This window comes from Megalops cyprinoides, chromosome 21 (genome assembly GCF_013368585.1).
Source record: "Megalops cyprinoides isolate fMegCyp1 chromosome 21, fMegCyp1.pri, whole genome shotgun sequence".
Classification (NCBI taxonomy): domain Eukaryota; kingdom Metazoa; phylum Chordata; class Actinopteri; order Elopiformes; family Megalopidae; genus Megalops; species Megalops cyprinoides.
Genome location: NC_050603.1, coordinates 12,465,943 through 12,480,794, shown reverse-complemented (window position 1 = coordinate 12,480,794; position 14,852 = coordinate 12,465,943). Strand labels below are relative to the sequence as shown.

Sequence of the window (14,852 nt, the reverse complement as noted above, 5' to 3'; positions counted from 1 at the left end):
GTGCTCTAGGATTAAGACATGAGTAAACTGTATTACATGTTAAGTGTTTGTGGAATCTACTTGTTTTTACTGTCTTGCTTTGAATCTTGACTTATTGCTTCTTTAATATAATATACATGCAGAAATTCTGACCCGTTTCATTTTATTTTTTGTTTGTGGTTAAAAAGAAAATGTTTTTACACTTGACTTTGTGAACTTGGATTGGTATAATTTTACTTAACATGGAAAGATGTCAATGATTTGAAGGCTGGAATTTTAGTAGTTTGAATGAATACTGTGATTTCTCAATGCAAGTCTATGGTATTAATAATGCAAGTATAGTATTAACAGGTTTTCTGCAATTTACACCTTGCCATATCAATAGGGTTGCTCCAATCAGTTACATTGAATTTGAAACTTCTCTTAAAATGGACTAGCAAGGTTGTTGTGTTTTGGCTTTCCCAATAGCCAGCAGTGCTTAAGTAAGTGGAAGTGATTGTGATGCATTTTGGAAGTTTTCAATATATTCGCTTCATGTATCGTAAAGGAGCGGGCCACCGGGAATACATTCAGAATAAGGTTTTTTTTTAAGAGTCAAAAAAAAAATCTGAAAGTGTCGAAAGGATATGCTGATTCACCAAAAAATAAAACTGCACCAAATACACAAATAAAAATATCTCTGGTGGTATCTGGTGGTAGTAATTTGAAATACTGCAAATACTTTAGAGCATACATGCCATTAAGATATATGTGCATGCACTAAAGCATCTGCATAAAACCACATAACCTATATTAAGGTTCCCTGTGGTGTCTGCTGGGGACCAGGACAGCACATAGTATGCCCTCATTTAACCAAATTCCATTTTCATCCAGTGCAAATAAAACACCTAAGTGACAAACATCAACCACAGTGTTGCAACAAGCAGCACATTCCATGTGGATTCTTTTTTTTGCCATCACTGGTTGGTTTGACTTTTATATTTGAAATGTTCTTTTCAAATTGTTAAGGTGCTTAATGATACAATTTTGATAAAAGTATTGAAAAAGTCCAAATGGCTGGCTCAGATATCAGCCACCATTCACCTGTCTCTGCATACTTATTTCCACAACTCTGATAATTAATCCCTTTTTAGAATTCTAGCGTTGATCTAGAATTAATCTCACTGGATAATCTAATTCAATATGTAAATACCCATGGCTGGCTGTAGGGGGCAGAAATTCATCCATAACCTTTTCTATACATTTGTCACCTATAATCAAAGCTCATGGGTTTGTGTAACAGACAAGACCATGGAAAAAGTGGTTAGTCATACGTAGCACAGAACCGAGACCGCCGCTGATTACGTGATTCTGATTCTCTGAAGTGCTAAGCCACATTGCAGATGCCTGATGATCTCATGGACACTGCCACATCCCTCTCGCCTCACTCTCCTCCCACTGAAATCACAACTGTTCTGCTGTAGTTCGTGCGCTGTAAATCGCACGCTTGTACACGACAGGAGCTCCCATATGCTCCAAAGGAACTGTATGACCACTCTTAACAAAGCAAAACAAAAAAAATCCCCCTTTTTTTTACTCTTTTTTTTTGAGAGTAGCCTTTTCTGGGGAGAAACTGAAACCACGCCCCCTTTTTAACCCCCCAAAAGCTTTGGTACACTCCCCCCCTTCTTTCATCCCCTGGCTGGGAGTGAGGCAAGGAGAGGGTGTGTAATTCAATTCCACAAAAGCCTAGGATTCCCTGTCAATTACAATCTTCTGATTCTGCCCCGGAGCTGCCCTCCTATTGGCTGTGACTCTATACATTGGAGCAGCCATCTTGAGAGGACTGCTGCATCAGGTTGGGTTATGCACTGGGGCCGAATAGAAACTTCAATCTGCACTGTCTCTCTCGCTCACACACATACACACACACACACACCCACACAAACAGCCTGCCACCAAATTCAGGCAAAATCCTTAAATCCTTGTTACCTATCATTACCTAGGTTACTGGAATTTGTCTTGACTTCTTTTATGTTATTTTTAAGATTTACTTGGTCAATTATACCAATAAAATCCAGATTTGGCTCATTTTAGGTAACACTGTACACAGGTATGCCAATAACTGGATAAGTGGAATTTCATAGAGGCAAAACCCTATTCTTTAAAAAAGCGATATCTTACATATTATTGATTTTATTTGGTGCATGTTATAACAATATCTGCAAATAGATTTCTGGCAGCATTGAAAGTCAGGCCCCAGTCGATCTGGGCGCTTTTTTTTAAAGCCATGCTGTGCTTGAAGCCTCTCTACATTGCAGGACAAAGGACGCCCTGCCTCCTATGGGGAACAGCTCTGAGCTGCAGCAGAGGGAGGGGTCTGTACACACCCCCCAGCCCCCCCCACCCCGCACCCCGACCTGCCTTCTGTGCGGCAGGAGGGGAGGGCGTTAACGGCCCTGGCTGCACAGCTGAACACATTACCGCCAGCAGGCGGGACCCCCTTCCCAATCTGTGCGGCGACACCAGGTCCCCCCACAGCCTGCACCTGGGCCGCGTCGCTTTGACTAATTATCAGTTACTCAGAGCGGCCAAACCCCGCTGGGGAGCCGGAGCGAGTCTACCGCTGTCCACACACAGCGACGGACCGTGGGGCGGTGTGGTCTCAGTGCGCTTCATGTCTACTGCATCGCGGTCTGTGAGGGGGTAAAGGCTACTCCCAAAACAAAGAGGAAAAAAAAGAGTTTAAAGAAAGCTCAGCGCTGCTTTCTGACGCTACTCTGACAGCCTCCTTAACCGGCCGCCCTCCCCTATGATAGCACGGCTGGAGAGGGTCGCTCCGGTCAGACGGGTAGGAGGAAAATGGAATCCCTTAAGGCAAAGAAGTGGCTGACGTTTTTTCCCCTTTTTCTGATTCCAGAAAACTTACTGAGGCTATTGGTCTATGGTTCTCACGTTTCACTTAACATTTAACATGGTCCAATGTTTGGCTCTTATGAGGCCATTTATTTAATTGTGCACCGACAGCCCATCTCCCTATAAAATGGGCCCTGGAAGTGGGCTTTCTGGAATCAGATGGGGAAAGCAGGTCACTTCATCACACAAGCTGGACAAATCGCTTCAATGCTCACTGGACTCTTACAAAGTCTCAGCGACTAATCATATTAACATTACCTCTCAACATTTTTTCCAAGATGTAAATCAGCTGTGAAACTTAATCATCTATTCTTTCTTTTAGTCTAATCAGTCAGAAGTTGTTTTTGAAGGGTGCAGACCAGCCTCTGCAAGGACAATAAAGCTCATGAAACCAGATCCCCCCCCCCACCCAATTATCATATCATGATAAATAAAATCGTAATTAAACATAATGTTCACATTTCTTTTCTTATAGTTCCTAGTCTGTATCTGATAATCGAAACTACAGTAAAAAAAAATGATGAAAGGTAGAGGATACCTTTTTAAAACTTTTGTAAAATATATATAAAAATGAAATTTAAAAAATATTTTTCACATTTTTTTAGGAAAATGATTAGTGCCTAAAATATCTGCTCGTCTGTAACATTTTTCCAAGGGGGGGAAACCATAATTGTAAAAAAAGAAAGCATGCTGAAAAGAATGCTGAGAGCAGAGCGACGGGGAGAGGGTTTAGGAGAATATTCGGATGGCCTGCGTGACGAGGGTGTGGCAGACGGGGCACTCGGGCTGGCTGAGCTCACAGATTCGGATGGCGCACTCCATGCAGAAGAGGTTGTGACCGCAGGGCACCAGGGCGGCCGTGACCTTGCTCTCGAAGCAGCTCATGCAGTCCCGGGTGGCGGCGGGGGGCGAGTCAGGCACAGGCAGTCGCCCGGGGAAGCCCATGCTGGCGGAGATGGGCTCACTGTGGGCCCGCCGGGCCTGGGCATGGGGCGGCACGCCAGGCGTGGCAGTGGGGCAGGGTTCGGGAAGCCCCGGGGAGAGTCTGGTTAAGGACAGCGGCAGACCACCGAAGCTCTTGGAGCGCTGCTGGGCGTAGTAGGCCGCCTGTTTGGGGTAGTCGGGGTCTCCCCAGCAGGGGGTCCCTTCTGAGCCAATGTAGGGGCACGCTTTCTGGCCAGCTGTGGGGAAGTCACTCTTGCTGTAGACCCCCACTCCGCCTCCCCCTCCCCCTCCTCCGCTTACCAGGGCGTCTGAGAAGTTCTGGCGGTAGCTGCTGGCGAGGGGCTTGCGCTGACCGCCCGGCTCGCCCCCCCACACCTGCGGCAGCCGGCCCTCCAGCCCGCCGTTGCCGCCCTCTGTACCCAGGCAGTCGTTCTCGTTGTTGAGGTCGTGCAGACCGCCGGTGCGGAAGGCGATGTGCGACTCGATCTCCTCGCGGGCGCGCTCGGCGTTCCCGGGCGAGCCGGTGATCTCGAAGACGGGGTCACGGTCGCGGCTCGGCGTGACGATGTAGGTGCAGGTCTGCTGCTGGATGCGCTTGATGGTGGAGCCCTTGGGCCCCACCACCAGCCCCACCACGCGGTACGGCACGCGCACCTGGATGGTGGTCTGCCCGGGCAGCGGGGTCGGGGGCGAGCCGTTGAAGGAGGCACCCAGCTTGTTGCGGGAGGCCCGCAGCATGGAGAAGTGCTCGGCCGCGGAGATGATCTCGCGCCGCGCCAGGGCCACGTCCTCCTTGCGCCCTGTGATGAGGAAGACCGGCTCCTCGCCCCGCACCGGGGTCTTAATGTACGTGTTGGTCTTGGCGCGCAGGGCTTTGATCTTGCACCCTGTAGCAGGGAGGGGAGACAGAGAGGGGAAAGGGGGGGTCATTTGTGAAGCCCCTGTCTGACGATATGCAAAGACCTGTGGATGGCATTCCAAAAACGCCGGAATCGCCACCTGATTAGGACTGCGATTCACAGTAAAGAAAACATGCAGTGTCAGCTTAAACGCATCTAGACAGTACTTTAGCACAACTGTCTGCAAGTCACAATGAGAAAGTTTTTTAGCCAATGAATTAAATCTCATCACTGTTTCAATTTCCTGTTTTACTCACAGCATATAATTTACTGTGATTACCGCTTTGTTGGATATTTCAGCACCACCATTTGGGCTGTTTTACTTATATATTAACTACTGAAATTTTTCCTTCAGAGAAAAAAAAGTCGTTTCTAAAAATTCTACCACTAAAGACAATATTTTAGGCCATGTAGTGTTTGTGATAATCATTAAAGGCAGATTCACTCTCAGATTTACTGTGTGCAAGCCTGCGATGGCTCAGTGCCAAACTTAGAGACCTTTCCAGCGGTTGATTTTAGGAAAGCCAGGCTGCATCTTCAATGGAAATGGCCTGGGGTTGGAATTTGTACTGCGGAGGAGCAGCTAGGCCTTGATTATTTGAAGGTACAAAATTTAGTAATTAGCTTCTGAGAGACGCATGGTTCACTGTCAATATGAAAGCTGTTATACAGTAACACTGCTGCAAGCTAAAACCTTGATATTCAATACCCTTATCTGATCCAGAAATAAACCTACACACTCTTTGTTTACTTAAATAGTACTCCATGTCTGACTTGCCAGTAATTAAGGACATATTAAATAATATGCATATCTGCATTATTTCGTAGTATCCACACCCCTTCCCGTTAAAAATGTATACAGGAACACTCCCACTGTTTGTCATGGATCTACAAGGATAATTTCTTGACAATTCTAAATTTTTTTGATTTAGTGATATGAATATTTTGGCTTAAAACAAGCAACAGTCCTTTCAATTTGAATGGAAATAGGGTTCTTTAAAAAAGGAATATTTCAATAGAGGGTATTTTTCATGGCTTAAATTATATCTGCAACAAAGTAATGAAATACTGTAAAAATACACAAATTAATTAATAAAAACAGAGGCATTCATGATTTAAGTAAGTACCAAAACAAAGGGAAATCAAACATTTGTATACATTTTAACAACAAAAAGCTACTTAGCTCATGTTGTAATACTGCAGCTACATGCTGGAATACTGCAAAGTAAAAGTAAAGAAAAAATAATGATGTTTGCTGATACCAGGCACAGAATTTTTTGTACTTTTTAAATTAAATTGCAATTGATGGACCTTGTTAATCCTCTGTTGTATCTACTTGTATTGTCTAAACAGCGCTGTGCTTTTTCTAAGTGGAGCCCCTCCTAATGTCAGCACAACTCTCTCTCCTTCTTTCTCTGCCCCAAAGGCCAAATCACATGACATCATATCACCACTCGTCACCCTGGTGGATCCTGATGTGCCATCACCCCGGGGATGACAACAGGCACACAGGATGACCAGTCGGCTGCTTAGATCAGGGCGGTGTCACTTCCCATGGCGGTGGGGAGAGGCTCCGCTTACCGCTAGAACGTGGGCTGCTTACAAAAGCCACACCAGCGCTGCTAGCATAGCGCTTAAACACTGTTACTTATCACCTGAGTGTCAGCAAACAGTCCATCTGAGAACAATTTCCACCTTTACTAATTTTTCATCTACTAAGTGTTGCTGTAAATAATATATATTTATTTTGTTTTTATTTATTTTTACTGAGAGCTATGAAAATCTTTTTCCTGTGTTCATAGGAATGTGGCTGTCCTGAAGTATCATTTCAAAAACACAAGAGACCACTGCCCACCAAATGTATATATTTTCAGTCTTTCTAAATAATCTGGCATTCAGACATCTACAGACACTATGTGTGAACCTTCAAATAATAAAGGCCCCCATTCACTCACACTTAAGACGGCTAAAATGATAGCTAAAGAGAAACACAGGGATGTGCGCCAAAAATAATAAAAAACAACAGATTGAAAAAATATTTTCTATTTTGTGTTTTGAAAATGTTTTTTCATGAAAAATCAGAAAATAAGTGCCAGACTTTTTGGAAAGGTCTTCCTCAAAACACCTTTTCTCAACAGAATAAAATTTTTTTAAAAAAAATCTGTCATTTTACTGTTACCCCATGCACTCGCACATGGATAATGAATAGACAGAAACATTTTTTTTGCATTCAAAATAAATGTTGTTAAATATTCAAAAGACCAAATATTCAATCTCATCCATTAGCACATCAATGACACAGCACACATACTATCTTCGTATAGAAAACAAATAATATTTCATTCAACATTATTTCTATAGTAGCATTTAATACGAAGGTGGAAATGGTTGTAGTGTTGGTGGCACTGTATTTTGACCTACTGTAAAACAGGAAGCCCTGTTGTTTGTTGATGTTTGTTGATGATGACAAGGTGACTCAGCTCTTAATATTTCATAGAAACAAACACATTAACACTGACTACATTAAAACCGCTACAAATGCTGAATGACTGACATCAGTGCAACCAACTGCATCAGGCATAGTCCCTGAAAAACATTCCCCTTAGCACAATAGCATTTCAACAACTGCTCTATTTCACCTCCACAAGACACACAATTGCCACCTCTAAGGCAAATTATTATGTGATCATTGGGGGCTGGAACCTGCCACGGGTCGTGGGCCCATTCTATACCACCCATTCTATACCACCTAGCATTTTGACTGTAAAGACAGATTTTGGTTAGTTAAAGCAACTAACACCCAGAATCAGAACTGCCCAACCTGCCCTTCCTGCCTTGGTATTGATGCCCTGGCTTATATGACCTAGACCTGATTTCCTCCTTCACTGAGCAGACTGGTCAGTGTGTAGTCCCAACACCACTCCTAATCTGACAAGATCACAATCCCCAGAGGCACGACACTATTAAAACAACACAAACATGGTATGATACATATGACTTGAATGGGTGGACCACAGACAATGGTCGAAGTTTTGGGTGAAAGAAAAATAATGCAATGGTTGCATGTTTTTATTTTAAATTTACAGTTCAAAGAAGCCTAAAGAATATAAAGAATGAATGTGGAGATGGGACCACTTATTGGTACAAGTCATGTGAATCACAACATCCTTAAAAATGTATGTAGGCTATGTAGGAGACTGTAGGACCTGTTATTCCTTTCCATTTTTGCTTAAGTAAATCCATTGCTCTGCAAAGAAACCGTCACATTCCCCCCCATTTCAGCAACTCTAATCAGACAGTCACTGGGCCGCTCAGAGGAACGGGGTGTAGGGGGGTGACTGGGCGTGACTCCCCTCAAAGGTTCAGCACCCCCCATCCCCCCCGCCCCCTTTCCTCTCCACTTCTGCTACCCCTAACCCTTTAAGGCCACAGCAATGCAGACCCTCTCGACAATGGCAGCCCACACAATACGAAGCCAGTGGAGAAAGGACACTTTTGTTCACAGTTGCTCCCGGGGTCACCGGACTCTGAAATGAAGGTGACGCACTGGCCCAAATCACTGCAAAGACTTCCAGCCCATCCTCAATGCGTTTCTACTCCCCTTCAAAGAAAGTGGCCAGGGTGGCTCTCTGGGAGAGGCCAGTCGAGTTAGCCTTTTGTGCCTGGCCACCACTCTACAAACAGTGCAGTAGCATTAGCCATTTGAACAGCTTTCATCTAAGACATTACAAACTGGGTACTCTTGAGTGCTCTACTGACATGTTGTTGCTTTGACAGCTGATGTTAATCTAAGAGGTAACACGACTTGCTGGTTTTGAAACTAAAATCAGATTGATTTATGGCTAAGCACTCAGTAAACTGTGAATCAATTTTAGCGAACGCCTTTGATTTGACAAGCGAGTGGAAACGCCACCAGGGCAAAGTGACATGCATAAATCGAGTCGAGGCTGGTCGACGCTGGGCGACACATTGTAAACAATGAACTGAATCTAAACGGGACAAGGAGAGGAAAATCCTCTTTGGAAATCATTGGGTTGGAACCAAACTAGCTTAAACTTGCATAGAAAACTGTAAATACGTGGACTTTTAATGAAGTTAACGTTCACACGCTTTTGGCTGTTCGGCAAGGAGTCTCTACTTTGAGTGATTTTGGAACAGTCTTGTGCGCTCATACCACAAAGGCAGCAAATGCCACCATGCCAGAAGTGTCCGTTACAATGCAACGTTTCGACACGTCTTGCTTCTAAAACAGTGTTACGGCAGAATAAGAAGACAGTTCATTTGTGTCGTTTCTCGTTTAATTTTAAATAAGTGGTATGACACATGTGAAACATCCGTGCGCTCGTTGAGTAGGCAAACTGGGGAAGCGTGGTTATGTCATATACAACAGCATGGTGAGGCACAGCGGCCAAATACAACAACAAAAAACACCACCCCTTTTCCAGCACTACTGGATAAGTTATTCAGTCTTCTCGGCTACAAGTATCGCTATGCGATACAACATAGCATACATCACATTTGTTATAATCCAAACATTTTTTCTTTTGTCTTTACCTTGTCTCCCTACTATTTCGGCCACATGTTCAGAACTGGGCACGGGGACGCATTCGGTTATATTCGAGCCTCGTCCTTTCGTGTCAGATGGGGGACCGTCATACAGGACGGATAACTTGCTTTTTCCTGGCAAAAGCCCTGTATCCCCGGCGCTTCCTCCTCCGATGGTGTTGTGATGGTTATTGATGTTGTTACTCCGGTCTTGGGATCCAGTTGCAGGAGCCCCGCCACCGCCGTCCTCAGGTTCCCCGAGACCCAGTAGCGACAACTGACCCAGCGCGACCCTCAGAGCCCGGGATTCTTCTTCCTCCTCGTCGGGCGGCACATGCAGCCCCTCGCTTCCGAATCCGGAGACGGCCAGCTCTCCGCCGTAGCCCCCATTCTTTTCCATGATCCCTGCTAGAACCAGCAGGCTCGGCATGGCTAACAAAAGAGTATGAAACAAAGACAGGGGAAAGAGACTCGAGAAACTGCACCCGTGCGCCGCCTCCACGCCTCCTCCCTATTCCAGCCCCCCTTTTCCAGTAGTCACACCCACGAACCAGCCCCCGCTTGCTTTTTTCTGTCTCTGTTGGCTCTCAAGACAAGGACCGTCTGCACAGAGAGGGGCTCGGCTATCTCTCGCTCCACCCCGTCTGGTTTACACCGGCCCCCCCTGCAGACATACTGAGCCGCCCCATTCTCCTCTGCTATCTCGTGCTCTCAGATCCTCTGGCAATGGTAAACCCATATTCGCTTAGCTGCCTTGTTAAAAAAAAAAAAAAACACCTAATGCTCTTGCTTTGTCTATGTAAACAACGTTCCGATGGTAAATAAGTGGTATCTTTACAATCACACAAAGACAGACGTGCATCACTCTCCATATATCTAAACAAAGAGAAGCCTTTGAAACTAAGCCAAGAGTAGTGATTTTTTGAAAAGTAAGGAAAAATAGTAATTTTCATATCCGCATGTAGCCGAGGGGCGTGTATAGGGATACATGCAAGAAGAGATGGTTTTACGACATATTAATGGACAATTACCACCTAAAGGACCTAACTGTCTGTGGTAGGAAGGTGGTGGGCGAGTGCTTGAGAGCAATTTGTTTTTGTCTCGTGGAATTGCAAGGGTAGGAATGATCCTGTATTGTTTCCAGTTACTTTGGTTCGATTCTAGGAACGAGAGCAGCGGAAACATCTAATCGAAATCCGTCCCACCCCTCTCCCACCTTTATTACTATATTCACGAGGTTTCAGGTCACTATTTGAGGTGCTGTGTTTCGAGGGGAGGTGGTGATGTGCAAAGAGTGGGAATGCATGTGATGAAGAAACAAGAGGAGGGGAGCTGTCTGTGGGGTGCCAGTGCAGCAGCCCCCACTTATTTTTTTTAACACGTTCATTCCATCTCCCGTAACAAGAGCGTCAGCACTTGCACCGCTTCTGCTCAGGAGTGGAACAAAGAACTACTGCTCGCTTAGCGGTACTACTAGCTGCCGCCACGGTGTGCTCGCGAGGAGGCACACCTCGTGGCATGTATGAAAACAGAACCCCGAGAAGACATACTGTTGATAATATTACCATGCCATAGAAATACATAAACTCATATTATATGAACTACGCTCTAATAAAAGCGCATGCCACATAAAACATTGCGAAAACAGTTTTAAACAACGTAACAGATATCAATACTTATAATCAAGACTGTGGTTGTTTTTGCTGGCAGTACCAGCACAATTACTATTCTAGTTATCAAGTAGGCTAATACTGTAAAATATCTTTGCTTGTCTGTATCTTCAATTCTTATGCCAACGGCGTTGTTCATTGATAAAAACAAAACAAGTCAAACATTAAAATACAATGTCATGCTTGCAGACTCGTGATTTACAGTAGATGTCTGACTGTACACATGCGCGGCGCATACACGCATAATTGGCGCGTCTGGAGGCAGTGTTGGGGCTAGCTGTAAATTTAGAACCGAGAACGCACTTTATTTTTGCTATAGAGGAAACGGTTCATTGGATCCGCAATGGGCTATGTCCTCGAGGACTGCGGCTCTTCTAGCATGCGCTCGTCTCCCACTGAATGAAAGCCGACCCACACACTGGCTGCTGGGCGAATATTTGTAATTATCTGGGATTTTAAGACCATCACTTGTTCACAGGGTGGCAAAATAAAGCGACGATTTATTTATCTGTAAGGAGATATGAGCCACCAGTTGTCCGTCTCTGACAGCCCCGTTTGGAAGGGTTTTGGATGTGGTTTAATCGGATTATCTTGCGTTGAACAGCACCGATTGAGTTCACATAATCACTTGTGCTGTATGTCTTTTTCATGCTCGAAGCGCCTTTCATAATTGGGTTACAAAAACAACAACACGCCCTTGTTTTGTTTTGTCATCGTATAGCGCTATGTTACACTGAATGATGACCTCGTTATTTTTTATGTGGGGGAACACTCACATTTGGCTGTGAATAAGGGCGGCAGCCGCCCAGCCCGGTGCCCAGACTAAACAAAATGACTGAAGTCTTTAAAAGAGGCTACAGTTGAATCAGCATTGTTGTTTTATTAATGTTATCACGCCTCTTTTCAGAAGGTAAATATGAGCATGTGACCAGTGACAGCGCGTTTTCTGTACATATGTATACTTAAAAAATCAAATCACAATCGTAATAATTCTTACATTCGACATACAGCTGTGTGTGACATTTTATTCATTTATTTTCACGCAGGCCCTAGCCACAAATGCATAAATTAATAGGCAGAAAAAAATTACCTCTTAATTCATTGCTGGTGTTTGTGCATGTGTGTGCATGTGTGTGTGTGTGTGTGTGTGTGTATGTATGTATGAAAGCTGATACACTGTGAGGTCACCTTTGTTGCAGCACCGTGGCTTTAAAGGAGCGGATGTGTTTCATGCAAGGGAGGACACTAAAGGTTCGTGGGAGATGTTGTCATTTCAGCGGGCAGTTTAGATGGACATAATCATTGTCTAGACGCGTACCCCAGGCGCTAATTAGGGAGGTTCTCCCCCTGGGGAGAGGGAGTGTGTGCCGGGGGGGATCGATGACACCCGGAGAGCATCTCGGGATTAACTTTATCAGTGCCCCCCCAGACAGATTCCCCCCATCCAAAAGAACAGCAGCAGCAGCAGCAAAACAACGGCACGGCTGTGGATGGATGTGGGCCGGGCAGGAGGCAGGTACTAAAAGCAAACCAAAGCCTGGGGCTTTTAGAGTGGCACTGCTGTGGGGGCAGACGCTGGAACAAGGCCAGGTTCTCCGTCACGGTGTCACTCGGTCCTAAAGGTCACCTCCCTCTACTAATGGTGTCTGCAGGGGAGCCCCCCTCGCCAATCAATGGATGGTATGGATAATGGATCGCGTTTCTCATTCATGGCTGGGTTTAGGGGCCTGTGTGCAAAGGCCCCAAACACACAGATGAATGAGCTCCTATCTTTTTTTCCACTCTATCCCTCTTTTTTTTCTGGCTCCCCATTTATCCGGCCATCTGTTGGTGTGACGGATCTGTCCACAGGGTGAAGAACAAACATTAGGTTTTTTTTTTTTTCTGACCAGCTATCCCGCAGGCAGATGCACTCCTCTGTCTATCAAGTGGTCTGTCTCCTCCTGTTATTCACATTTGTTCTCTGATTTATTACATATCCAATTATTATGAGTTATGAGGGAGCATACCATGAACAGCCTGTTTTTTTTGAGACCACCAGTCTAGCAGGGTTAATAGGTGTAGCTATATCTTTAGCTTCCATGGAACAAAAAGCAATGGAACATACTGTAGGCCGAGTGGACTGAGTGGTTGTTTGAATTTGTTGGTTGCGTTTTTGCCATAAAAAGGTGCTCCTTGTCAAGCCTTCCTGCTTAGAAGCCCAGATGTCCAGCAATTGTGCTGCTGCCCTCTCCCACAGCGTGTAAGCATTTCCGCCATCACTTTCACACCCTCCTCACCAAGCAGTGATTTTCACCGGGTTTTAAAAAATCGCATTTCGTTATAGTCCATGGTGTCTTCTACATTGCCCCTGCTGTGTCCCTGCCATGTGATTTTTCCGGCCTAGTTTGATTTCTGCCACTTCGCCTGGCGAGGTCATCCCTGCTGGGGTAGAAATCAATGAGCCACTGAAACAAGCCCACTGTCACCACTTCACAAAGGCACTGATGGAAGATGAAGTCCAGCACTGCTGTAGTAATACTACACAGCCTATAACTGGAGCTCACCTGACAGCATCATGGAGCTTGTATAGCAGTCCAGGATGATTTCATTCTTGCGTGATTGATTCATAAAAACAGAATTGCAAATTACTGAATAATTGAATGGATTTCTTTAAAGAAAGCTTTTTTTCCTCACTTTGGTGTACTTAAAAATTCATGAAACAAAATGTATTTGAATGTGTATTGTTTTATATGATCCTTTATTAAATGAAAAAAAATAAAATGACTCACATTCATTAATTTCAGAAATGCACTGTACAAATTGCCAGTGCTGTATAGGTTACAATGCAACCAATGTTGTGAACTAAATACTTTCAAAGACAAGATTATAATTCGTTTCACATTAATTATTTTGATCATCTTTGGGATGATTGGCACTTTTTAGACCACAATGTCATAGCCCAGTCACTGGCTGATCACAGACCTGGTCAATGTGAAAAGCACCACATCATTCATAGGTAGCTTGAGAATGGGATGTGACATGTGAACATTAATTGATTATGTTTCAACTGTCTGTGGACTCAAGAAACAGCCCTGTGAACTTCACATCCCATGAACACCTCCATTGTGTGCTCAGCAATGTGTTGACTTTTACACTGATCAATGGTGTGAGTGGAAGTAGGGGAAAGAAGAACAAGGACAGATGAACAACCCACCCCCTCCCCTAAACACACAGACACACACACTAAGGAGCACTGCTCTATAGAGGGGGAAAGCACCGCTCAGCTGGGAATTAAAGTCAGGTGACTATGACTTCATCGCTTTTCTTGGCTATTAGCTCATTCTGCTCTGTCCGTGAGCTGTTGATAATCCCTCTGCAACAGAGGAAGCTGGAGAATGCTGCTGATGACACATCACCTTAAATGATGATTTAGATTTAAATGACCTCACACCCCAATCCCCGCATGCGGAGCCTCATGAGTGTCATGATGAGGACACTACTCAGAGCTCAAGCTCCGGTTTGGCCAACGCATCAGCCTAGTCTTAGACTTCACCCAAAACCCAACAACAGCCCTCTCTACGACACTGTAATAAACATTCCTCTGTGCTTTATGGCTGGTTGTGTTTGTACATATCTGTGTATGACCGACATTGCAGAAAAACTGAAAAGGATTTTCAGACCAGAAACATTATGTCAGTCAGTATATAGTATATGTGGCAAAATGATACATTCGAAGAAAGCAAACTAATTAAAATTAAAAGAAGTGATTGTGTGATTGTTTGATTGTAATACAACACAAGTGAAAACTCTCTCAGGTTGTCCTTTCCCTAAATATTTCTTGCTGTTTTGATGTATTAATGCCATTTCCTTACTGTGGTCTTATGTAATATACCAGGTAGATGACTGATCATATTCTATTGTTTATATTTCAAAAATC

At 44.4% G+C, this 14,852-nt stretch overlaps 1 protein-coding gene across 1 annotated transcript; it reads right to left on the bottom strand.

Moving 5' to 3' along the window:
• Positions 1-3,500: 3,500 nt before the first annotated feature.
• Positions 3,501-9,769, bottom strand: LOC118796357 (RNA-binding protein MEX3B-like). The gene is made up of 2 exons (XM_036555202.1): positions 9,273-9,769; positions 3,501-4,706 (listed from the first exon to the last, which is right to left on the bottom strand). The coding sequence occupies exons 1-2, from the start codon at positions 9,691-9,693 to the stop codon at positions 3,604-3,606; spliced, it is 1,524 nt and encodes a 507-aa protein (XP_036411095.1). The 5' UTR covers positions 9,694-9,769; the 3' UTR covers positions 3,501-3,603.
• Positions 9,770-14,852: the final 5,083 nt, after the last annotated feature.

What these genes read in the sequence shown, in the direction of transcription:
- LOC118796357 (XM_036555202.1), bottom strand. Translation starts at nt 9,693, where the DNA reads ATGCCGAGCCTGCTGGTTCTAGCAGGGATCATGGAAAAGAATGGGGGC. An exon ending in CGAAATAGTAGGGAGACAAG is followed by an intron (nt 4,707 to 9,272) that starts GTAAAGACAAAA and finishes TCCCTGCTACAG; the next exon opens with GGTGCAAGATCAAAGCCCTG.